Source organism: Lutjanus erythropterus, chromosome 15 (genome assembly GCF_056507025.1).
Source record: "Lutjanus erythropterus isolate fLutEry1 chromosome 15, fLutEry1.hap2, whole genome shotgun sequence".
Classification (NCBI taxonomy): Eukaryota; Metazoa; Chordata; class Actinopteri; order Lutjaniformes; family Lutjanidae; genus Lutjanus; species Lutjanus erythropterus.
The window spans coordinates 31,220,396-31,240,684 of NC_139331.1; the positions used below are offsets into that span (position 1 = coordinate 31,220,396).

Below are 20,289 nucleotides of genomic sequence, written 5' to 3' on the forward strand. Positions count from 1 at the left end.
CACACACTATTAAAAACATACTTATGAATGTTATATAATATTATATTCCATTTACTGCAAATAGATCCCCCTAAATCTTACACATTGTACCTTAAAAGCAAATGTATAATAACTGGGTAACAGCATGAAATAATTTTTTTGACATCGTATAAGCCCTTGAAGTCCCAGAAATATCACAGAGGACATGACCTTCTGTGCTCTTTTGTGCATACTTGTGCAGAGATCTAAGATTTAAATCATTGATAAATTTATAAATGAGCAGTTATGGCCTAAAGGTTTGAGAAGTGAGCCTGTAACTGGAACATCGTGAGTTACAGCTGCTCAGTGGTCAGCAGATCAAACTATGGTTGAAGCTCCCCTGAATAATTAAAGGTGAAAAAATAACCAAATTTAAAAATAAACATAAAATTAGTATATATTGAAAGTCTCAATATGATTGAAAATATTTCATAGCCATCATGACATTCATTTGGTCTCCTTTAAGCAGTAAAAACAGTCTGACAGACAACTTGAAATGCCAGGAATAACCACTGTTTTAGCACAATGATGCTTCTCTTTTCATTTCTCACCACGAGTGGATTCGTTTTTCATTTGTTTCTTAAACTTCACACAAAATCGGTACATATTTAACAGCTTTCTGATCCCTGTATTCCCTACAAGTAACAGCAGAGATGAATAAGAGAGACTTGTGAAACATGAAGGAAACACTCACTGAAGTAATTTACACTCTCCACTTTAAAAATCTCTTTCATATCCTTTCCTTGACCTCAGTGTAAATTGGTTTCCTGTTTTGCGTTCAGCGTAAACAACACCTAAATAATTGATATCTACCCCAAAACATACTGGGTAAATAAGGCTGCGGGCATCAGACAACAACTCAAGCCCTGTTGGTAATCAGTGGGACTCTTTGAAATTACCACTAGCACACACTCAGAATAGAAACGGATGGATGAGGGTTAGAGCACAGGGAAGACTCAGTTTGCGTTAATGAAAAATTCCTAATATTGTCATTAAAAAATAATTAAAGGACAGATAAAAAAGAAATAGACAATTTAGTCAATGGTAAAATTTCTCTATTTCACAAAAGTTTTTGCAGTCACTCAGTTTAGACCAAAGATAAACCATTTTTTACTGTGAAACATGATGAAAAGCAATGAAAGTACAAATGTCCCAAATAAACAATGATGTAGGCTTGTATCAGCCTCTGGAGCTGAACAAAGATACCACCACTTGTGAGGCGTCAATGTGTTAAATGATATTTTGGAAAATAACATTTTACCAAAGAGTAGTTGTGAGGGTGTTTGTAGCATTTAGCTTGTTCACAAAAATAGTCTTACAGCCCAAGTTGACGTCTTTGTTAGAGAAGATGTCAAAGATGTGAGCACCAAATATTTGAAGTGGCTAAAAGTCACCTTTACCACCGCTACGAGGGTCATCATAAGACACTGGAAAGTAGGACTGGGTATCGATACATTTAAGGTATTGACCGGAAAAAAAGAAAAAAGAAATAAAAATGTATTGACCAAAATAACGCCGTTCTGAGCAGTATCAAAACTTCTCCAGTCTAACAATACCTGCATTCAATCCTTTTTGCACTCAGATTTAGACAAAATAATTAGCATTTGCAATATTTTTTGGTTTTGCCTGCAGCCAATCACCACAAGCGTTCTTTGATTTAATTTTATTTCAGGAATAAAAAGGTATCAAATGAAGGATTCTACTGGCATCAGTCCCACTTTAATGGTACTGGTAGTGATATCCTAATTTTTTAAATGACACTCAGCCCTTTTTGGGAGGAGATTAAACCTCCAAACTATCATCAATGGCTTAACATTTTCCTATAAGCGCCTCATTTAAAAGATAAACAATAAACTGGACGTGTTCTTGGAGATCTGTCATATTTAAAAAAAAATCAACACAGATTAATGTTTGATTTGACACATCTTATAGCCAAAAACATAGTCACAGTACAGAAGTTCAGACAGGTAGTATGTTTGGATTAAAGGGGTAGAATCAAATGCAAAATATATTGTTGTTGCAGCCTGTATTCATTCTGATATTATATTTTATTTAATCATGAATATATAAGTAGATGCTGGGGATGTGCTGTGTGAATTCTTATCTTAATTCATTATTTATTTTCTTATGAATATTTTACTTTGCAATATACAATTTGTTTTCTTGTTATCTGTGATTATATGTACAACGAACTTTATTTGCTATGGTTTAGGTTTTTAACTGATTATAAACTACATAAGCAAACAAGACCATCGACGAGAAGCCCAGCCATTTATATATATTTATTTTTAATGGCTACCACTGGGTTGGATTCTCCTTGGAATCAGATGAAACAAGCCTGTGTTTATATTTTTAAAAGTTACAGTGAGTAGTACATTAGCCAGTTAGTTAGTTAGTTAGTTTTAGATTTTATTTTTGATGTTATATTGTATTGTATCTTTTGTGCAGAAACAGACTTGACTTGAAGAATAGATTGAACCAATTCAAGGTTCAATCCTGGTTTAAATGAATGAAAAGCAGATCTGACCTCTTGCAGCGCTCGAGGAGGAAGCTTCCTCTCAGACGGACCTCCCACCACACTGACACGAACCAGCACGTGATTCCTCTCCACCGACAGACTGTCTATGATGAACTCACTGAGATGGTTTAACAAAAGAAGAACGAGGATTAGACAAAGAACAGGGGAAAAAAGAACAGAGGTGAACAAGAAAAATTACAATGACCCGCAGGCCTCGATCTAATAAATGTTCGTAAGCTACGGCATATCTGCAAAATGACGAAAAGAGAAAGACATCTGAAAAAAAAAAAGCACTGTCAAGAAGAATAAAATACGTGTGAAAGACATATGAATGATTATGACCTTCTAATTCACTAACTAAGCTCCTCAGTTTATTGGAGCTCAGATAACTTTCTTTGAAAAGTCCTTTAAAAGACTTTGTGGTGAGGTAAAGCCTCTGAATAACTGGGACTGTATCATTGCTAAGTAAGAAAAGAAAGCGAGTAGGGTTTCCATGTAGAATTTAAGATACGATCAGAGAATATTCCAATTATAAAAGGCACTTTAGGGTCGGGGGGTGTCAGCCTTGGTGAATAGTTTCTTTTAGCTAAAGCAATTTGGGCTTGAAATTGGTAATAAAGGGGACTATTTTTTCATACAGTGCACTTTTAAAGGGCCTGTTTGCCGTTAAAATGAAATTTGCATGCATTTCTTTGTGAATAAAACAAAAAAGTCACAGCTGGGGTCAAATAAAACATGCTCTCACAAAGTAGATTTGGTGAATTTGGGCGTCGCTGATATTAAAAAGGTCAGAGAGGAGAGTGACGGCAAACAGCGGGATGCCAAAGTTTACAACACAATGAACAGGAGTGACAGGAGGAGGAGAAAGAGGCTGAAAAGAAAAGAGAGATGATGATGTCTGTGATGATAATGGGAGCACGAGGAGAAGAGAGGGCAGGAAACGGGAGATGGGAGAATAAATTAACAAGTCATCACTCTCCAAAAACGCAATGCGAGTTGGCATTTCAGGGCCATTTCCATTCATAACCAATAGCCACAGCTCTGGCAGCCATTACCAAGAGAAAGGGGCTCTTGAACACCCACTTTCAGAAATGGCCTTTTCACTCTCTTCCCGCTTTATTTCATTTTATTTGTGACACAGCAAACAAACAAACAATTTCTCATCCTGAGCAATGATTAAATTTGAAAGTGTTCTGTCATATCAGGATGATGTACAGAGGAGCAAAAAGCCTTTACTGAACGAGAGAGAGAATGACTGTGTGCACGTCTAGGGTGCTCGATGTGGAAACTGTCAGAATTTCTGAAATAACTACTTTCAGTTCAACTCAGCTGTGGCTAAACTTTCTAGAACAGCATTAAAGGTCCAGTGTGGAAGATTTAGGGGAATCTATTGCCAGCATGCCACCGGTTCCTATACGATTGGTATCTACCAGACCAAATCACAATACAGATTATGGTGCCTCGTTTTGGTGCCAGGCGTCGTTGCTGTCGACTGAAATAGTTACAGATGTTACAGACGCACCATCGAACCACTCTACATGGTACAGGTAGCTTACTGTTAGCTAGTAGCTACCATAAACACAGTTGAAAAGTTGAGCTAGATAAATGGTATAAAATGTGGCTGTATTTTTTACTGGACAGGATTCCAGCTCAGAAGTAAAACACTCCATGCGACATGTCACAATGTCTTGGCATTCATATCTATGATGGGGAGACCACTGATGATGATGATGATGGCATTCTTTCTTTTTAGCAAATATGATCATATTTTGGCAAAATAACTGAAGCTGAAGTTCACAGAGTACCAAGAATAGCAGCTCAAAAATTACTTTGCTATACTGTAACTGTTAATTAGTGTTAAGTTATTGTAGTTGGGTTAGGTTTTACTCATTATATGAATTTGATTTACAAGTGTTTTGATATGTGTAAGTGTACTTTAAACTGTTAACAGTTAATGTATTGTTCAACTACAAGTCCAAATCTGACTTGGCAATTACACAAGTGCTTCTTAGATGTTGCTGACCACCATTTTGTGCTTTTTTTTTTTTTTTTTTTTTTTTTTTTTTAAATAGTGCTTAAGACATTGTTTAGGCGCCTGTAATGTTTAAGTTTCGCTATCAGATAAAACCCAAACCCATACCTCTAGCTAGATGCCACTAAATCCTACATACTGGTCCTTTAAGTCCAAGTACAATGTCCAAATACAAGAAGCAAATAGGATTTAGGGAATATTATTTGTTTTACTTTCGAGAGTTCAGTGAGAAGATCAATATCAAGCTAATGCCTGTGTGTTTGGAAGATATAATTAGCCTAGCTTAGCATTAAGACTGGGTATAGGAAGAAAGAGGCAGCCGGGCTCTGTCCAAAGGTCAAAATATAAAGCTCAATGATTAACATGTTATATATCATTTGTTTCATTCATACACAAAAACAAAATGTATAAACAACAGTTTGTGGTCTATAGGGGCAGTTAGGTGCTGTAATTATTTCTTGACAAACAGCAGACAGGCATAGTGACTCATGTCTTGTCATCACAGTGAAGATGCCAGCTTTGGCATCATTGTGCCTCCACAGAAACCTATTATTTAAATAAGATTATACGTTTATATGTTTTTTAGTGGGTTTTATTTCTGCCCAGACTACTATAATGTACTTTATGCTGGTATCAGTCAAAGATCCCCTCGCCGCCTAACTGGAGCAGAACGCTGCTGCCTGAACTTTAACAGGCACAAAGAAATATGAACACATGAGTTCTGTGTTAGCCGACTTACACTGGCTGTCCATTTTACTCCGTATTGATTTTTGAATTGATCACTTTCAAAGCGTTATGTTCTCCTGTCATTCTCTGAGATCAGTGGATATGGTTCTACTGGCTGCTCCTACATCCTGGCTTGTGAACAGAAGTGACAGGGCCTTTGCTGTTTGAGTCCCCGTACGGTGCAAGTCTATACCTATCAAAATCAGACAGGCTTAATGATTAGCAAAGTGTTGATGAAGATTTAAGGTGCTGCTGGATTTTACTTCCCCGTTCTTGACATTTTATAATTTTAACTTCATTTCATTCCCCAGTTTATTATGCTGTTTTTATTCGGCTCTTGTTTTACTGTTTTTTATCTGTTGTGAAGCCCTTCATTACCTTGTTAAGAAGAGGGCTATGCAAATAACGTTCATTATTTTATTACAAAACAAGTGCTCACCGGCTATATCTGGCAACCTACACTGTAGTTGGAAACACTGCACAGAATTACTGGAGGAATTGATAAAAAATGGATAAATAACAACTTGACTTTAACCAACATACCTGTCAATGTCTTTGTCATGACAACTTGACATTATTAAACTTAAAGAAACTGTTTAGATTAACTGTCTGTGTGGTTGGTTTTGACACTGGCCGTCAGGAGACATAAGTGTGTCATGAATATTTTCCTTGACATCAAGTAAAGTGGTCTTGTCATAAAGATGTCATTAAATATTTTAAGGACAGTTTGATGACAGAGTACAGTCCCAAGATGATTTAGCTTACGGAGTTGACAGATAGTGTTTAGCAGTCATAAACATTTGTAAAGACTTTTTCATGTCTATAACAGGGGTCATGACCTGGTTATGATAGTGTTATGCACACAGAAAGTGTTACCGACAATAATAAAATGTATTTATTTCCAGTCATACATTTTTAACCATGTGTTTAGTGGCTTCATACCCTCCGTCAGTGTCCAGATCCGTGACGTTCTCACTCTGACTCTGCAGCAGCATCGAGCAGATGTTGTACTGGCTCTCCAGCAGCAGAAAGGAGTCCAGATTACAGCAGAGAACGCTGAGCAATCTGCAGCAACACACAAAAACAAACAAGACATCAGAATACTCAGAGTCCTGGCATGGTGAGATACTGTAGCAGACCAGCAGCACTGAGCAGTTCAGGCTGTAATGTAGTACACACTGTGCAGCAGGGCACACAAAGACCCCGTTTGGAGTTTGGTTGTCTGTGTCCCCTGGCCTTGTGCTGTATGTCTGCAAGTGCTGGATCAGTCAACACAATTTTTCTCCACCAGCTCGCCGTAGCCAATCGTAAGCTTTGTTAAGTAGGAAGCCTCTGGGAACGCTTCACGGTTCATTTTCAGTTGCTGGTAATGACACCAGGCTCAAACAGGCTGTTAAGCTCCAGCAGCATTTTGAGACACGACAATGTGTTTTAGCTTTGTGTTTTACGCGGTCCAGTACCTGTAGAGAGGAAAAGTTTCACAGAATCTTGTTATTATGAATCAGTGACTTTTTAACTTCAGTCACAGTTTAATTAACGACAACTTTTGTATTTTGAAGGAATTATATAAGTGGAAAAAATAATAATGCTGGTAACTCCAGGGTTCCTACAACTTTTCAAAAGTCAAATTCAATCTCTTGTGTCTTGTGTGTTTTGAAGGTTTTCCTGCACCTTACAGCCAAGGTAAATGAACATTTCTATACGGGTCCAGTCAAAAGTTAGGACATATCTCATTTTTATTATTTTTCTACACAGTAGCTTAATACTGGAGACATCAAAACTATGCAATATGGAATTATATGGAATTATCTAATAAGCAAAAATCGTGAAAACAATGCAAAATATGTTTTAAAGATTCTTGAAAAGAAAAAAGATTCCCCAACTGTCTTTGAAACTAGAAGATTTATTAACATTTATTAACACTATTAAAAACAAAGAAAACTAATTTGTAAATTAATTAATCTTGGGCTAATGAACCATGAACACAATAATGAAAACAAAGAACGATTTTAATCCATCCTAATTATATGAGAAAAATTAATATCATATGGGCAACTTTGCTCTGGGGGGACATTTTGCTATAAAATGGTTCTATACTGCCAACAGCAGCCTGCCAGTATGTTTAGTCGTCCCGTTCACTGTTCCATCAGAGGATACACATCAGCAAAGACTAGAATAAAATGAAGATGATTCTGCATGTGTGATATGTCAAAGGCAAAAGCAATCAGGCTCTCTGACTTATTTTATTTATTTATCTAAAAAGCAAACTATTCAGTCAGAGTGTTTGTTATTTATTATTGAAGAAATAGAGCTCAACAGCGAGGTTCTGGAAGTGAAAATCCCAGTCATATTGTGAATATAAAATTTAGATTATTAGCCATTATGTCGTTACTGACCATGAGTTGTGAGGCTATGAAACAACGGTATATCCTCCTGTAGAAGCCACAAATCCACATGATAAGAGAAAGACACAATTTATTTGCAGTATCATGGATAAAAACTACACTGTCCACAATCCTAAAGTGGAACAGAAATGTCTCTCATTGGTGGAGCTCATTGTTACCATGGAAATGTTTACCGCCATCGCGGACAAGGAGTTCTGCTTGCAGGCTGGCTAGCTAGGTAGGTAGCCAACATTAACTAACATGAGTCACACTAATAATGTTGTTATGCCACAGCGAATATAATTTATATACACACAACACAAACTATAATATATTACACCACAGTTATTAACAACATAAACACCACGAAAATGACAAAAGTTAAATTTAAGAAGAAGCTGAATCGGTTGTAATGGTTAATGGGATGAGTAATCCCTTCACTCTTAAAATAATTACATACACAGTCGTGCACCTTTGCCTTTTCGTCCATTTTCTAATCTTTTTGTTTTGCTCTTAATCACATGTTTTATGGTCATGATTAATCTCATAGTTGGTTGGCTTGGTTCAAAGCTTAAAACATTTTATAAAAGGGTTTTCTGAAACGTTAATGGAGCGAATGAATGGGAAACTCACCTCCAGAACCATCACTGTTGAGCTCCGTGCAATTACAATATAAAGCAGCTTCAAGCACTTTATCTAAAATCCAAGCACTTTTCAGACCTCAAAAACATAACATTTAAAGTGTTTTCAAGGGTTTCCAGCACCAATAATAACCCTGTAACTCTTGTAACAAGACTAAATTTCTCTTCCCCACCTCCTCCCATCAGCCCCAAAGCTTCTTATCTAAATTCAGCCTGCGCTGAAGTGCTTATTCGAAAGGTCCTGTACGTGTTTCGCCGGTGTGCAGCATTAATCAAAACAGTCTGGCTAATGTTTATTGTCTGCCTGCTCTGCACTCTACCTCTGCAATTAATCTGGCAGAACTGGTCTTTTAAATATCTATCAAATGGGCCGTTTCATCATGTCAATGATGCCAGGTGGATTATTGTTCTCATTTAACCCATTTATTCTCCCATTTGATACAGCTGGTGACAAATACAGGTGGCATCTATGTATGGGGATGTTTATGAATATTCTTTTGTTTTTTGTTTTTTTTATTGCAAGTTTCAAACTTTTTAAAATCTACTACAATCTTACCACAGAACTTTAGATTGAAAGGAATAGTGTCACATTTTGGGAAATGCCTTATTCACTTTCTTGCCGAGAGTTAGATGAGACGGTTGATACCGCTTTCTTGTCTGTGCGCGAAGTATAGTACTGGAGCCAGGAAGCAAGCTTAGCGTAAAATCTGAATAGGCACCTAAAGAAAACACGATCTTCATTACAGATTTATGACAGAGAGTTCTGCATCTCAAATTAATCCTCAGGTTTTAAGTTTTCAGATGATGTAAACCACTTCTATGTGGCATATACTGTTGACCTGCTATCTCCTCCTAATGGTGACAAAAAATGGGTCTGTGGTAGAGAGGGGTGGAGTGAATGAGGTTAAATAAACAAGATATCATACATTAAAATGCTGCAGTAGGTCTGTTTTTTTAAACTTAGAACATGCTGGCTGTTTCCCCCTCTGCTTCCAGTCTCTCTTTCTGGCTCAAGCTTCATGCTGAATGCAGACATGAGAGTGGTATCGATCTTCTCATCCAACTCTCGGCAAGAAAGCAAATAAGTGTGTAAAATGTTGAATTACAATATTTATTGAAATTTATTGAAATTACCCATAGAAAACCTATATAAAGTGGCATATTTCAGGTCCTTAACAAGCCATTAGTCAGCTAATAGACAGAAAGGAGGCAGCCCTGATACAGCCAAAGCAATGAAACACAGTTTGGATTATTCAGATGCTTCTATCTTCTTAATAAAACACTCTGGCCATCTTTTGGTGTTTTCTGCAGATACACTGATGCTTATGATGGTGAGAAATTACATAAGCATTGCAATGCCACATTATGAATAAATGTAGCATTGCATATATAAAAAAATGTAAAAATACAAAAATAGCATATTTCATTACCAAAAGGTATTTACATTACACTTATTATGTATTTAATTATTTATTTGTACATTTGTTTACATATTTAAGCTTGTGCTGAAATAAAAAAAAAACTGTTCATTTTACTCCTGCTTTACACATGAATAGCATGATATTACTGTAATGAGTTGTGTGTGTGGATAAGTAGATTTCCTTCTTCACTGTTATTCATTTACCACTATTTTTTTCAAAAGAAAGCTTAAAAAGACTACAAATGCAGGATGAAATGAACAGAAATGTCACGGTTATTTTCTAGGCATTTAAAAAGGCTGTTAAAAACGACTCTGATCCAACTTCTTTTTACAAAATGTCATTTCAATTTCTAATAGTGTGTGTTCATCTACTGACATGCAAGTGGTTGTGTTACACTCTGCATGCTGTCTGTCCTTGTGAAAGACATCTCTTCTTTTAAGCAGCTGCTTCATTTCCTGGTGTTCTGGGCAGTTGCTCGGACTCCGGTTTGACTGACAACTCTACTCAGTCATTCTGACAGCAGCACAGCAAGAGGCTGAGAGACTGTCAGGCCCTCTGACCTCTCTCTGTTTGACACAAAGCAATAGAGAACCAGGTCTGCCTCCAGTTTGTCTCTTTATAGGCTGCTTTTATCAAGTGGGGTGAAGACTGACTGCCTATCCAATCAAAATGCCTATCCAGTCTTTTAAAACGCTTACCTGTTCTGAATGGTAATTTATCAGCAACCTTATTAAAAGAGTAGCAGTTGTAATTTTGTTGCCCACAGGACTTCTAGTTCCAGGGGAGCAACGAATGATTATTGTCATTTTCAATTAATCAGCTAATTATTTTCTCAATTATTTGTTCAATCTGTTTTAAAAAGTAGTTAAAAATGTCCAAAGGTTCCCGGAGCCCAAGATGGGTTTGTTTGTTTTGTCCAACCAACAGTCCAGAACCCAAAGGTATTCAGTTTACTTACTTATTAGAAGAAAAACAAGCACGAGAACATTCACATCAGTGTCATGGTCACAGTTTGATCGGTTGCTTCAAGAGGGCTTATATAATAGAGACAGTAGAGGCTGTAACACACAACAGTGGCATGCTGGGATAGTTGAGACCTTTCTGGACGATGAATGATGACCCTCATCCCTAAGATATTTGGGTTAAGTTTCAGTCCGAGTCCATTTGTTAACCTAAATGAACCGAAACCAGCAGTGAGCTCAGTGTACGGTTGGCAAACCAAGAAGAGAACCGGAGCAGGCAGTCGAGGGAGCAGCGCTGCAGAGGACAAGTAGAGCGGCAAAGGAAAGATAGAAGAGCTCATCATTTAATGCTGTTGGCAAGCAATGCATTCAGTGTATGTAGAGGCCTGTTAGTAGGTGATACAGCCATAAAACTTTATGGTAATTAAATTTCCTTGATTTAACAACAGGACATTTTACCAGTACTATTTTTCCTGCATTTTTGCTCAGGAAATTACTTTTAATCAGTTTTCAAAACAGTTGCAGATTAATTTTCTGTCAGTCAACAAAACCATTAAATGATAATCATTTCAGCTATATTTAATTTATTTTTCAGGTTTGTAAAGTAAAAGGTGCTGTTTTATGATCAGCTCAGTTTCACTTAATGGCCAATAACTAGCACGCCAATGTCATGAGTCATTTAGTGTGCTATCATGGCTTTTGTTTTTCTTTTTGCACCCAATTTCACTCCATTTAGTCTGCACTGATTTATAAATGGACAGTGTCGTTGTACGCACAAATGTCACTGAGAAAAAAATGTCAGGTGAAGTAGTATAAACAGTGACAAACCCTGCACAAAGAGGAGGTTGGGGTGGACGGATGGGTCAAACAATCACAGGACTTTAACACAAAAGACCCGCGTGCAGGACCAAAGTAGGGCTAAAGGGTGTTAAACGACACATGAAAAGCTTCGAGGTCCAGTGTGTAAGATGTATGTGGATCGCCTGACTATTGTTACCATGACCAAAACTAATTAAATACAACTTAATGGTATGAAAAAGCTTAAAATGCATAGGTGTGACCAGTGTTGGGCAGTAATGACTTACTCTAACATATTACTGTAATAGTATTGCTTTACTCAGTAACGAGTAGTGTGAAGGATTACAATTTCCAAAATAGTATTTTACTATTACAGAGACTGTAACTATGAGTTACTGAGTTACTTTTTGACCTGGGTGGGTTGTCTTATGATGACGTGTACATGCAGCAGGTTAGGACATCACCTGCTGGCCACTAAGCTAAACGAAGGATAAAGGATGATGAAGAGAGATAAACTTTCCACAGGTGGAAGTACTGTATTTTTAGTTTGTTTGGATCCTCGAGGGAGAATCTGCAGTGAAGGAATCTAATTTGAAGGCCACACTAAGAAAGATTGACGTCGTTTCCACCACAGCTAACATCTGGACAACTAACCGAAAAAAAACTTTCTAGGTGTTAACATTTCACTGGATCATCAGTTCAACTTTGGATACTAAGATACTAAAGTAATACAGTAATATAATGATTCATGTAATGTAACTACTTTTGATATCAATATTACTTTTTAAGGGAGTAATAAGTATAAAGTAACACATTACACTTCCTCAGCAACTTGCCCAACACTGGACATGACATGCAAAATATCCTTTAAAGTGGCGACGCCATCTTGCATTGGACGGTGACCAAACTCCTCCCTAGCATGGTCCCAGGTACACCCTGGTCTTCAGCAACCTATAGTATCCCTCTGACATTCATATTCGAAGTCTAACAACCTTCATCAAAGATGGCTGAAAACATCAAAAAATGCAATTTAACTGTCTCGCTACTCCAACAGACAAAGGTCATTTCTATTCTATTCTATACACAAAAGATCACAGCAGCTAATGCTGACAAGTTTGGTGGGTGTTTTTTTTGTGTTTGCTTCTAACTAGCTAACCATAGTTTGTGGTGAACAAGGCATCCCTGTAATGATAATTAAAATGGCTCATCCCAATTTAAAATGCACAGTTAGCACCATAGGATGCCAAACACCCTGATGCAGATAATGCGTAAAGGCTAATTAACAGCACAAAGTAGTGCAGTGGGGCAGCACTTCTAATGTGGCCTAAATTGCCGTTTTAATAAAAAAGATCAGGAGAGTAACTGAGTGGCCATGTTTAATTTGATTTCTCCTCATTATTTCAGATTTGTTGTGTCCTTTTAGAAATAAGGCATCTATTCACTGTCTACAGAACAGGGGAACACAGAGACAGGAAGACTTCTTGGTACACTACAATCCATCTCACCTTGAGAGCCTAAGTTGTTGTCATTCATGCCAACAAGGACGACAGCCCACTTTGTCTTACTTTGACTCACCCATTAATGACAGATGACTACACTCTTGATGATGTGCCCACATGCATCAGAGAAATTGTGTATAAACTAATCGCAAACAGTAATCTGCTTGCCAGTCTTACTGATGATCATGCCACTGATTGATTAGTCACGCCTGAGGGAAGATGCAAACGGTCGACCTTACGGACAAACCATTTGGAAGTTTTATATAATTGACAGTCAGTGGGCAGCTGTGGTTCAGGAAGTCGAGCAGGTCATCTGCTCATCACGGGGTCGATGGTTCGATCCCAACCACCTCCCGTTGACATGTAAAAGTGTCCTTGAGCAAGACACTGAACCCCAGGATGCACAGTCCAGGGCATTTGTAATTGCCGATTCCAAGCCCAGATAAACTGTGGAGTTAGGAAAGGCATCTGGCATATAAAAATACACACACACACACACACACATATATATAAATATACATATATATATATATATATATATATATATATATATATATACATATATATATATACATATATATATAAATATATACATACATATTTAAAAAACATATTTGTGGATTATGAAATTAGTTCCATACCGGCTGTGGTGACCCCTAAGGGGAAGCAGCCAAAAGAAGAAGATATCTTTGACAGTCATAAAGGCCTGCTTAAATCAATTATAAAATAATAAAAAGGTGTAGGAATGCACTGGAAATGTGTCCATAAAACAGCTTGTAAGTTCTGCTTATGTGATCCAGATAGAGAAACAATTTGTAACTAAACCGCTCTTTACAAATGAAAACAATTGCTTTAATTAACGATCTGCATGTATCCTGGTGGCAGCATAAAAACCCCCACGGGCTGTGTATCTACAAAGATCATTAGAAGCTTCATTTGGGTCTTAACACTGCAGGCAACTCCCAACAACCCCATGAAACTTTACTATACTGTGGGGAACCTCACTTTTTTAATCTGTTATTACTGAGCCTGGAACAGGACAAAGTCAACTCTTTGTTGTCCGTAAGGGGCCTTCACATCTGACTTGTTTGATGCCACAGAATAAAAATCTAATATTTATTTTCTCTTATTTATTCCTTATCCATTCTTATCTAGTTTATTTTTGTCTGGGGAGGTGAGACGACTACAACTGAGCTCAAGAGAGGAGGAAATAACTCTTTGACCAGCCTGCTAGCAGCAATGTGCAGCAAGGGTAGGCAATGCCTCACCAAAGAAAAAGAAATGAGTTTACATGATAGCTGTATCTATTGATAATTTATTAATATTCATAATATGATCATTTCATGTTAAATTTTCCTTATTCAGAATTTGTCTCAGGATTCAGGCTCCATTAAAATTAGTAAGACTAGCTGTTTTAAAAGTCTAGAGTACTCCTTTTGCCACAGCTTGGCCATAAAAATTACCTTTCCTGAAGGCTTAGGCTATCTGTGCTTCTGAATGGCCTTTTCCACCACCATGGAACAGGCCCTGTTCCGGTTCAAGCACCTAATTTTGAACCATTGAGTATTTCCACCAAAAATAAATTGCTTTGGGACCTGGAAAGTTGGTTTCTAGCTGGAGGCCAAAAAAAACAGGTTTTCCTTGGGAACCAAAGTTGGTGTGTTATATTCTACAGAATGTAGTGCATGATGCAAAACTCTCAAAAACTGGTGGAAATGCAGGCTGATTCACTTGATAGCACCAATGTTCCAAGGATTTTGAATGGATCTAGTTAAAAAAGCAGAGCTTTTTTTTATGGAAAAGGCCCTCTCAGTATTATCATAGGTTTGTGCATGTGCATTGAATGATGGCTGTTCCATGTCACATGAGTGTGTACGAGCATCTGCAGGAAGTTGTCGTAAGAGAGTTTAAGAGTGAGTTTTTTTCTGGATTTTAAAGAAAGGACATACTGACACCATGTGGACATTGCTTACAATTTGACGGACTTTTCTCTGACAGGTTGACTATGATTGCACATAGTTGAATAGTTGGACGGTGCCCTTTCCTGGCTAGCTGTTTGGACCTTTTAGCGCGGACAGCAGTGGTCAGCATGGCTTTTTCTTACTTAAAAATATTTCAGAGACTTACAAAGTCTTATGAAGAAAAAAAAATCTGTGGTCACTATTGGGAAACCAACAGCTGACCTGCAGGATCTTAACCAGCAGAGGGGACAAGAGGTTAAACAAACTTTTCAAACAGACTCTCAGAATGCCTTGAAAACTTTCGAGAAGATTCGCCTGACATGGCTCTGGATGAGCAGAAAACACTCAGTTTGGAGTGCATGAGAGCATTTTGAAAACACGGCATTATTTCTGCTGAGACGCTCTGGTTGCTATGATATTGATTAGCTGTGGAAGTAATAGTTAATTTATGTTTCACAAGCAGACAGTTTGTGTTATCAACAAATACTGAATGTAAAACTGTTGGCACGAGGTAGAGGAGTTTGTTCTGGTCCTCCAGATGAAGGGAAGGCTGAAACACGTAGGGAGAGAGGACAGACGCACAGATTTATGTTGGTTCATAAGATTTTGTGGGTGAGGAAACATCTCTCAGAATCTCTGTGCTTTGAAGATTAGCTTCTCTCCTGTGTCGTTCTTTGTAGTTGCAGGTGTCTACTTTATTTTACGATTTCATATTCTCTTTCAGTTGACAGGAGTCATGTTACATTGCTGCTGCTGAAAACCCATCATTTCCTGATTTTGCTGTTTCATAATAAATGCTTTTACATAACAAAATAACAGGGGACTTTTATGGCAAAGAATTTATACGAAATAGTGTTTATCAACTGTTTGCCACTTGACTTGAGCTAAGCTTTCATATTCAGTTAAAAGATACACCTTTCAAGCGGGTGGACCTGTGGTAATGAATATTTAAATCCCTGCTGTGGTGAGCTGACATGTCGAGTCAAACTAAGCTGCTCATCTGTATGGAAAAGGGTGACGACCACCATTTGGCTCAAGAGCAGAAGTTGGACGGAGCTCGGTTCAGGGAGTACGAGCAGCTCACAGTTTGTGGCAGCCCATTTGTCCCACCCCTCCTCCACTGGGACTGGACAGCTGGATAAAAAGTGACAGTGACGAGCGCACTGTTTCACCCAAAGTTGAATACTTATCAACTCTTTGCAACCAGAGAAAAAAAAAAAAGACAAATGCTCAGCGCTGCATAGACGCCCAGTGCTTCGTCATGCTGTTGGCGTTTGTAGCAGAGTGTAAACATGCTGCGTTCCCATTGGAAACAATTAAACTAATGTTGGCTGCAAGAAAATAAACTTTGGTGGATACCAAGCCCATAAGCAGTGCTGTAACTTTTTCAGACAATGTTTGCACATGTTTACAATACAAACATAATCTTCATCTTCTTTAAACCTCCAGCTACGATAAAGACTATGACAGTTTTTTGCTCCACCTTGCCGGTCAGTGTACTATCTACTATGTACATATTCATAATAATGTCTGTGGTTCTTAGCTGAGCTGATTTTACTGCCGAGATATTAAAAAAAAAAACAATTATCAAATCATGTGTGAAGTTCTGCACCAGCACGCACACACTTGAGAGCCGTCACTAGCAAAGAGAGGACAGGATAAAGGCATACAAACAATTCAGACAGGGGAGAAACAGGGGGTGGGGGGGTGCTGGTTGCCATGACAACAAAGAGGCTTTTGGCAACAAGGAAAAAGGCCGAGGGATTTTAGCTCTCATTAGCTTGTGAAGATCAAGAGGGGTGAAAATTGTGGCTTCCTTTTTCAAGAGGGCTGCACTTCAGGAATGCTCAGCACATGTTTGCTTGACAGCAACGCTGGTGATTAAACCTGCGTCAATTGTTAGAAAAGTTTTACAACCTATAAAGAATAACTGTGACATATTGCTGCGGTGTCGTAGCTTAGACTATTCAGATGACTGTGTAAAGGACAGTGTCATATTCTATATTTTGTCACTGTCAACTGTTTGTGTATCTGTCTTATTCCTCCGTGCCATTGAGCTCCATTGTTGTCAAAAAAAAAAAAAAAAAAAAAAAATTAAAAAACACATGAATGAGCTACAGTATTACACTTGCTGACCAATGCATTTATCACAGCGAATATGAGCACTGTGGTTTGTTTTGAGTCGATTCCACATACACTGTGTTATATGCTCACTGTGCATTAAATGTGTAGCAATCTGCAGCTGAAAACAGGACCCAACAAACACTAGCACTATTGCAGTGCCCAGCTGTTTTCAGAAGTTACTGAGTCTTTGCCACTGTACATTTGTGACCCTTTTAATAAAGTACAACACCTCACATAATATAGGCACCTATCGTACAAAACAGTGTCAGAGAACAAATACGCTGCTACTTAAAACAGAGAAGGCGATTCATCAGACCATCAACATGTCATTGAGAGAAAAGCTGCTGTGTACCAAGCTGTAAAACAAATAAACACACAAATCCATCACGATCTCTGGTTCCCCCTACCTCCTGGAAAGGAAAGGGATCCCAAAAAGAGAGCACTGAGAATGTATCAGCCTCCTGAGAACAGTAACTCTTTTATTTGCCACCAGTGTTAATTCCTTTTTGATGACAATAAATATCAATCAGCTAATTTATGCTGAATAAGAAAGTACAAACAACCATTTTAATAACCATAGTTTTCACAATCACATCTAAGGCACATCTACATTGCTAATTGCTCCACTTGGACTAAAAGGGCATAACGGACTATAAAACATAGGTCTGAATAACCCGACATGAATTCATAGAAACTTACCAAAACTGTGAATCAAAACCATGTATTTTTTGATTGTTGTCTTGTGTTTTCTATCCCCAAAAAGAGACACAGCAAACAGGGAGCAGCGCATCACTAGAGTAACTGCTAACTTCTCCATACTATACTCCAGTGATTCACAAACTGCCCTCCTTTCAGAAGCTGAAAAAAGTTTGTGGGGACAGAAGAGACACCAAATGAAGAGAAGCAAGGGGTAGGTCAAGCATCAGAGGCCCTGTTCAGACCTGGCATTAACATGCGTCCTGGGTGATCCAATCACAAGTGGCCAGCTTTAAGTACAGATGTGAACGCACTTGAGACACATTTGAGATCTGATCACTCAGACAACAGTCGGAGGTGTCCTGGGCCACAGTTGAGGACCGGCCTCTCAACTGATGTCCTGAAATAACATTTCATTCACTATAATGCAAATTATGTGTTTGGGTTCTCTTATCTGTGAACAGACTCATAACCCCAAACCACCTTTAAAAACAACAACTTACTTTATAAACTTTCTGAAATGCTGTCTGCAACAAATTCTTAATTATTTGGGTCTTTTTTGTAAAATTGCCATTGTTAGACTTAGTTCTTTCTTTGTTTAAAAAACATTGTGTCCATTTGTCCCAGCATGTCACTACTTTTGGAATAAAAACAACAACGCATTTGCAAATGTGCATATTTGCATACAGAGCGGTGAAGTGAAACGGCGATGGCGAATTCTTAATCATTTGTTCCTTCTTATAAATACGGCATTAAATGCAACACATAAGTTGTTTCTTTCTTTGCACTGTGTTGCTGTGAGGAGCTGGCAGGAGAGACCCTCCGTGGTGCATTGGGACGCACAATTTTACTCTCTCCCTCTCTGACTGTGCCACTAATGGCTTTCTTTGTCATCTGTGATGTGAAAACATCAGATTTCCACGCAGACAACAACAGTAAAAGTGTGCCTCCTGAGCATAGTTCACGTATAAAATCCCAGCACACCACAGAGCATCTCTCCTGCTGCTGCCAGCACAAGTAAAATATATATTATATTATTATTATTATTATTATTACATATTATATAATATTAGGAAATATAATAGGGCACACATTAAAACCAGGTCTGAACAGGCTCAGAGATGTAGTGTGGAGAGACAATTCACAATGATTTTGGTGAGCTTTATTTTGTTTCTATCGAGTTTACGAACAATCTTTCTGAATTAAAAGTTTCTCTTTTTTATGGTACTGTTTATGATAGGTCTAAGAATATTTCCTTTCTTGATACTTTGTGAGCTCATTTTGTTTAATTTATTAGACTATAAAAGCTAGAGAGCTTGAGAAAGTAGAAAAACTCACATACATTTTCCAGCTGAAACTATGGGGGGTTCAGACTGTCCCCTTTTGACACACAATGTGGCATTCCTATAGCAGACTGCCTGGTTAGAATGCTAACGTCAGTAGAAATCTCTGCAACACAATACACTGATGTCTTTGACATAAAATAACATCATAACTGTTGATAATGTTCAGTTTTTGATCATCTGACAAATTGCACCTCTAAACGGAGAAGCCTACATAGTTTAAAATCCACAAACTAGCATATTTTTCACAATTAAAAGATCTTTCTAAATGTGAGTTTTGCTCAGTTTCTGCCCCTTTATTTTTCTATGCAAATCAGATGATTATAAACATGAGAACAACGCACTGACTTTTGGTATGTTCCTTTAAAGGAAAGAGACATACAGGGGAAAAAAACATCCAACAGAAGAACAACCTGGAGCTGTTATCTATTATTCATTATGTGGCCAACGTGATAGATCGACACCTGTGCAAATTAGGCCGAGTTCCCCTCACTCCCCTGTCTGTGTTTGACCTGAGGTGAAGCCAAGTTTCTGTCTCACAGGGTTTACAAGGTTTAGACCGACCCAAAGTGAAGGTTGGTCCGCAATTAGATTCATATTCAAACACAAGTCTTGCATTTTTTAGGATTAATACTGAGCTCAGAACAAAATAATTAAATCTTTTTTTTAAAACATTTTTGCCATCTATTTATCAGCGATATTTACAGAAAGAACAAAGAGTCTCTTAATCAGACAGGCTTTTGGGCTGCCAGGTTGTCTGCATAATTTTTTCTTTTTACTCACCAACTTTATGTCTTGGTGGAAAATACAAAAATATATGCAAAATCTGTAGTAACCAAGAATCTGGTAATAGTACCTGCAGGTTTCAGGGACCCAAATTTAATAACTTTTTAATGCTACCTGTAATTCTCTTTATTACAAATGATCCAATCAAATAAAAAAAAAAAAAAAGCAGACAAATAATTACACACTGGAGAAGGAGCTACTTATCTGACAGTAATTAAACACAAGCAGGTCCTCACGATGCATGAGCAGGCTAAGGGAATGGATATCCCCTCAAAATGTAAGGCACACTGCTTTGTTAGAGTACACAATGATTGATATATCATTTGTCATCACAGCTACTTTAAAAACAAAACCAATGCATATCATGACTGATCCAGAGA

General features: G+C 37.8%; 1 protein-coding gene across 1 annotated transcript in view; it reads right to left on the bottom strand.

Annotated features, from left to right (window-relative positions):
• tbc1d32 (TBC1 domain family, member 32) overlaps window positions 1-20,289 on the bottom strand; it is a 133,904-nt gene that overhangs the window by 74,874 nt on the left and 38,741 nt on the right. Inside the window, exons 23-24 of the mRNA XM_084737960.1 lie at window positions 6,237-6,359; window positions 2,546-2,654 (exon numbers count right to left, since the gene is read on the bottom strand). Coding sequence (XP_084594086.1) covers window positions 2,546-2,654; window positions 6,237-6,359 — 232 coding nt within the window. The remainder of the gene's footprint in view (window positions 1-2,545; window positions 2,655-6,236; window positions 6,360-20,289) is intronic.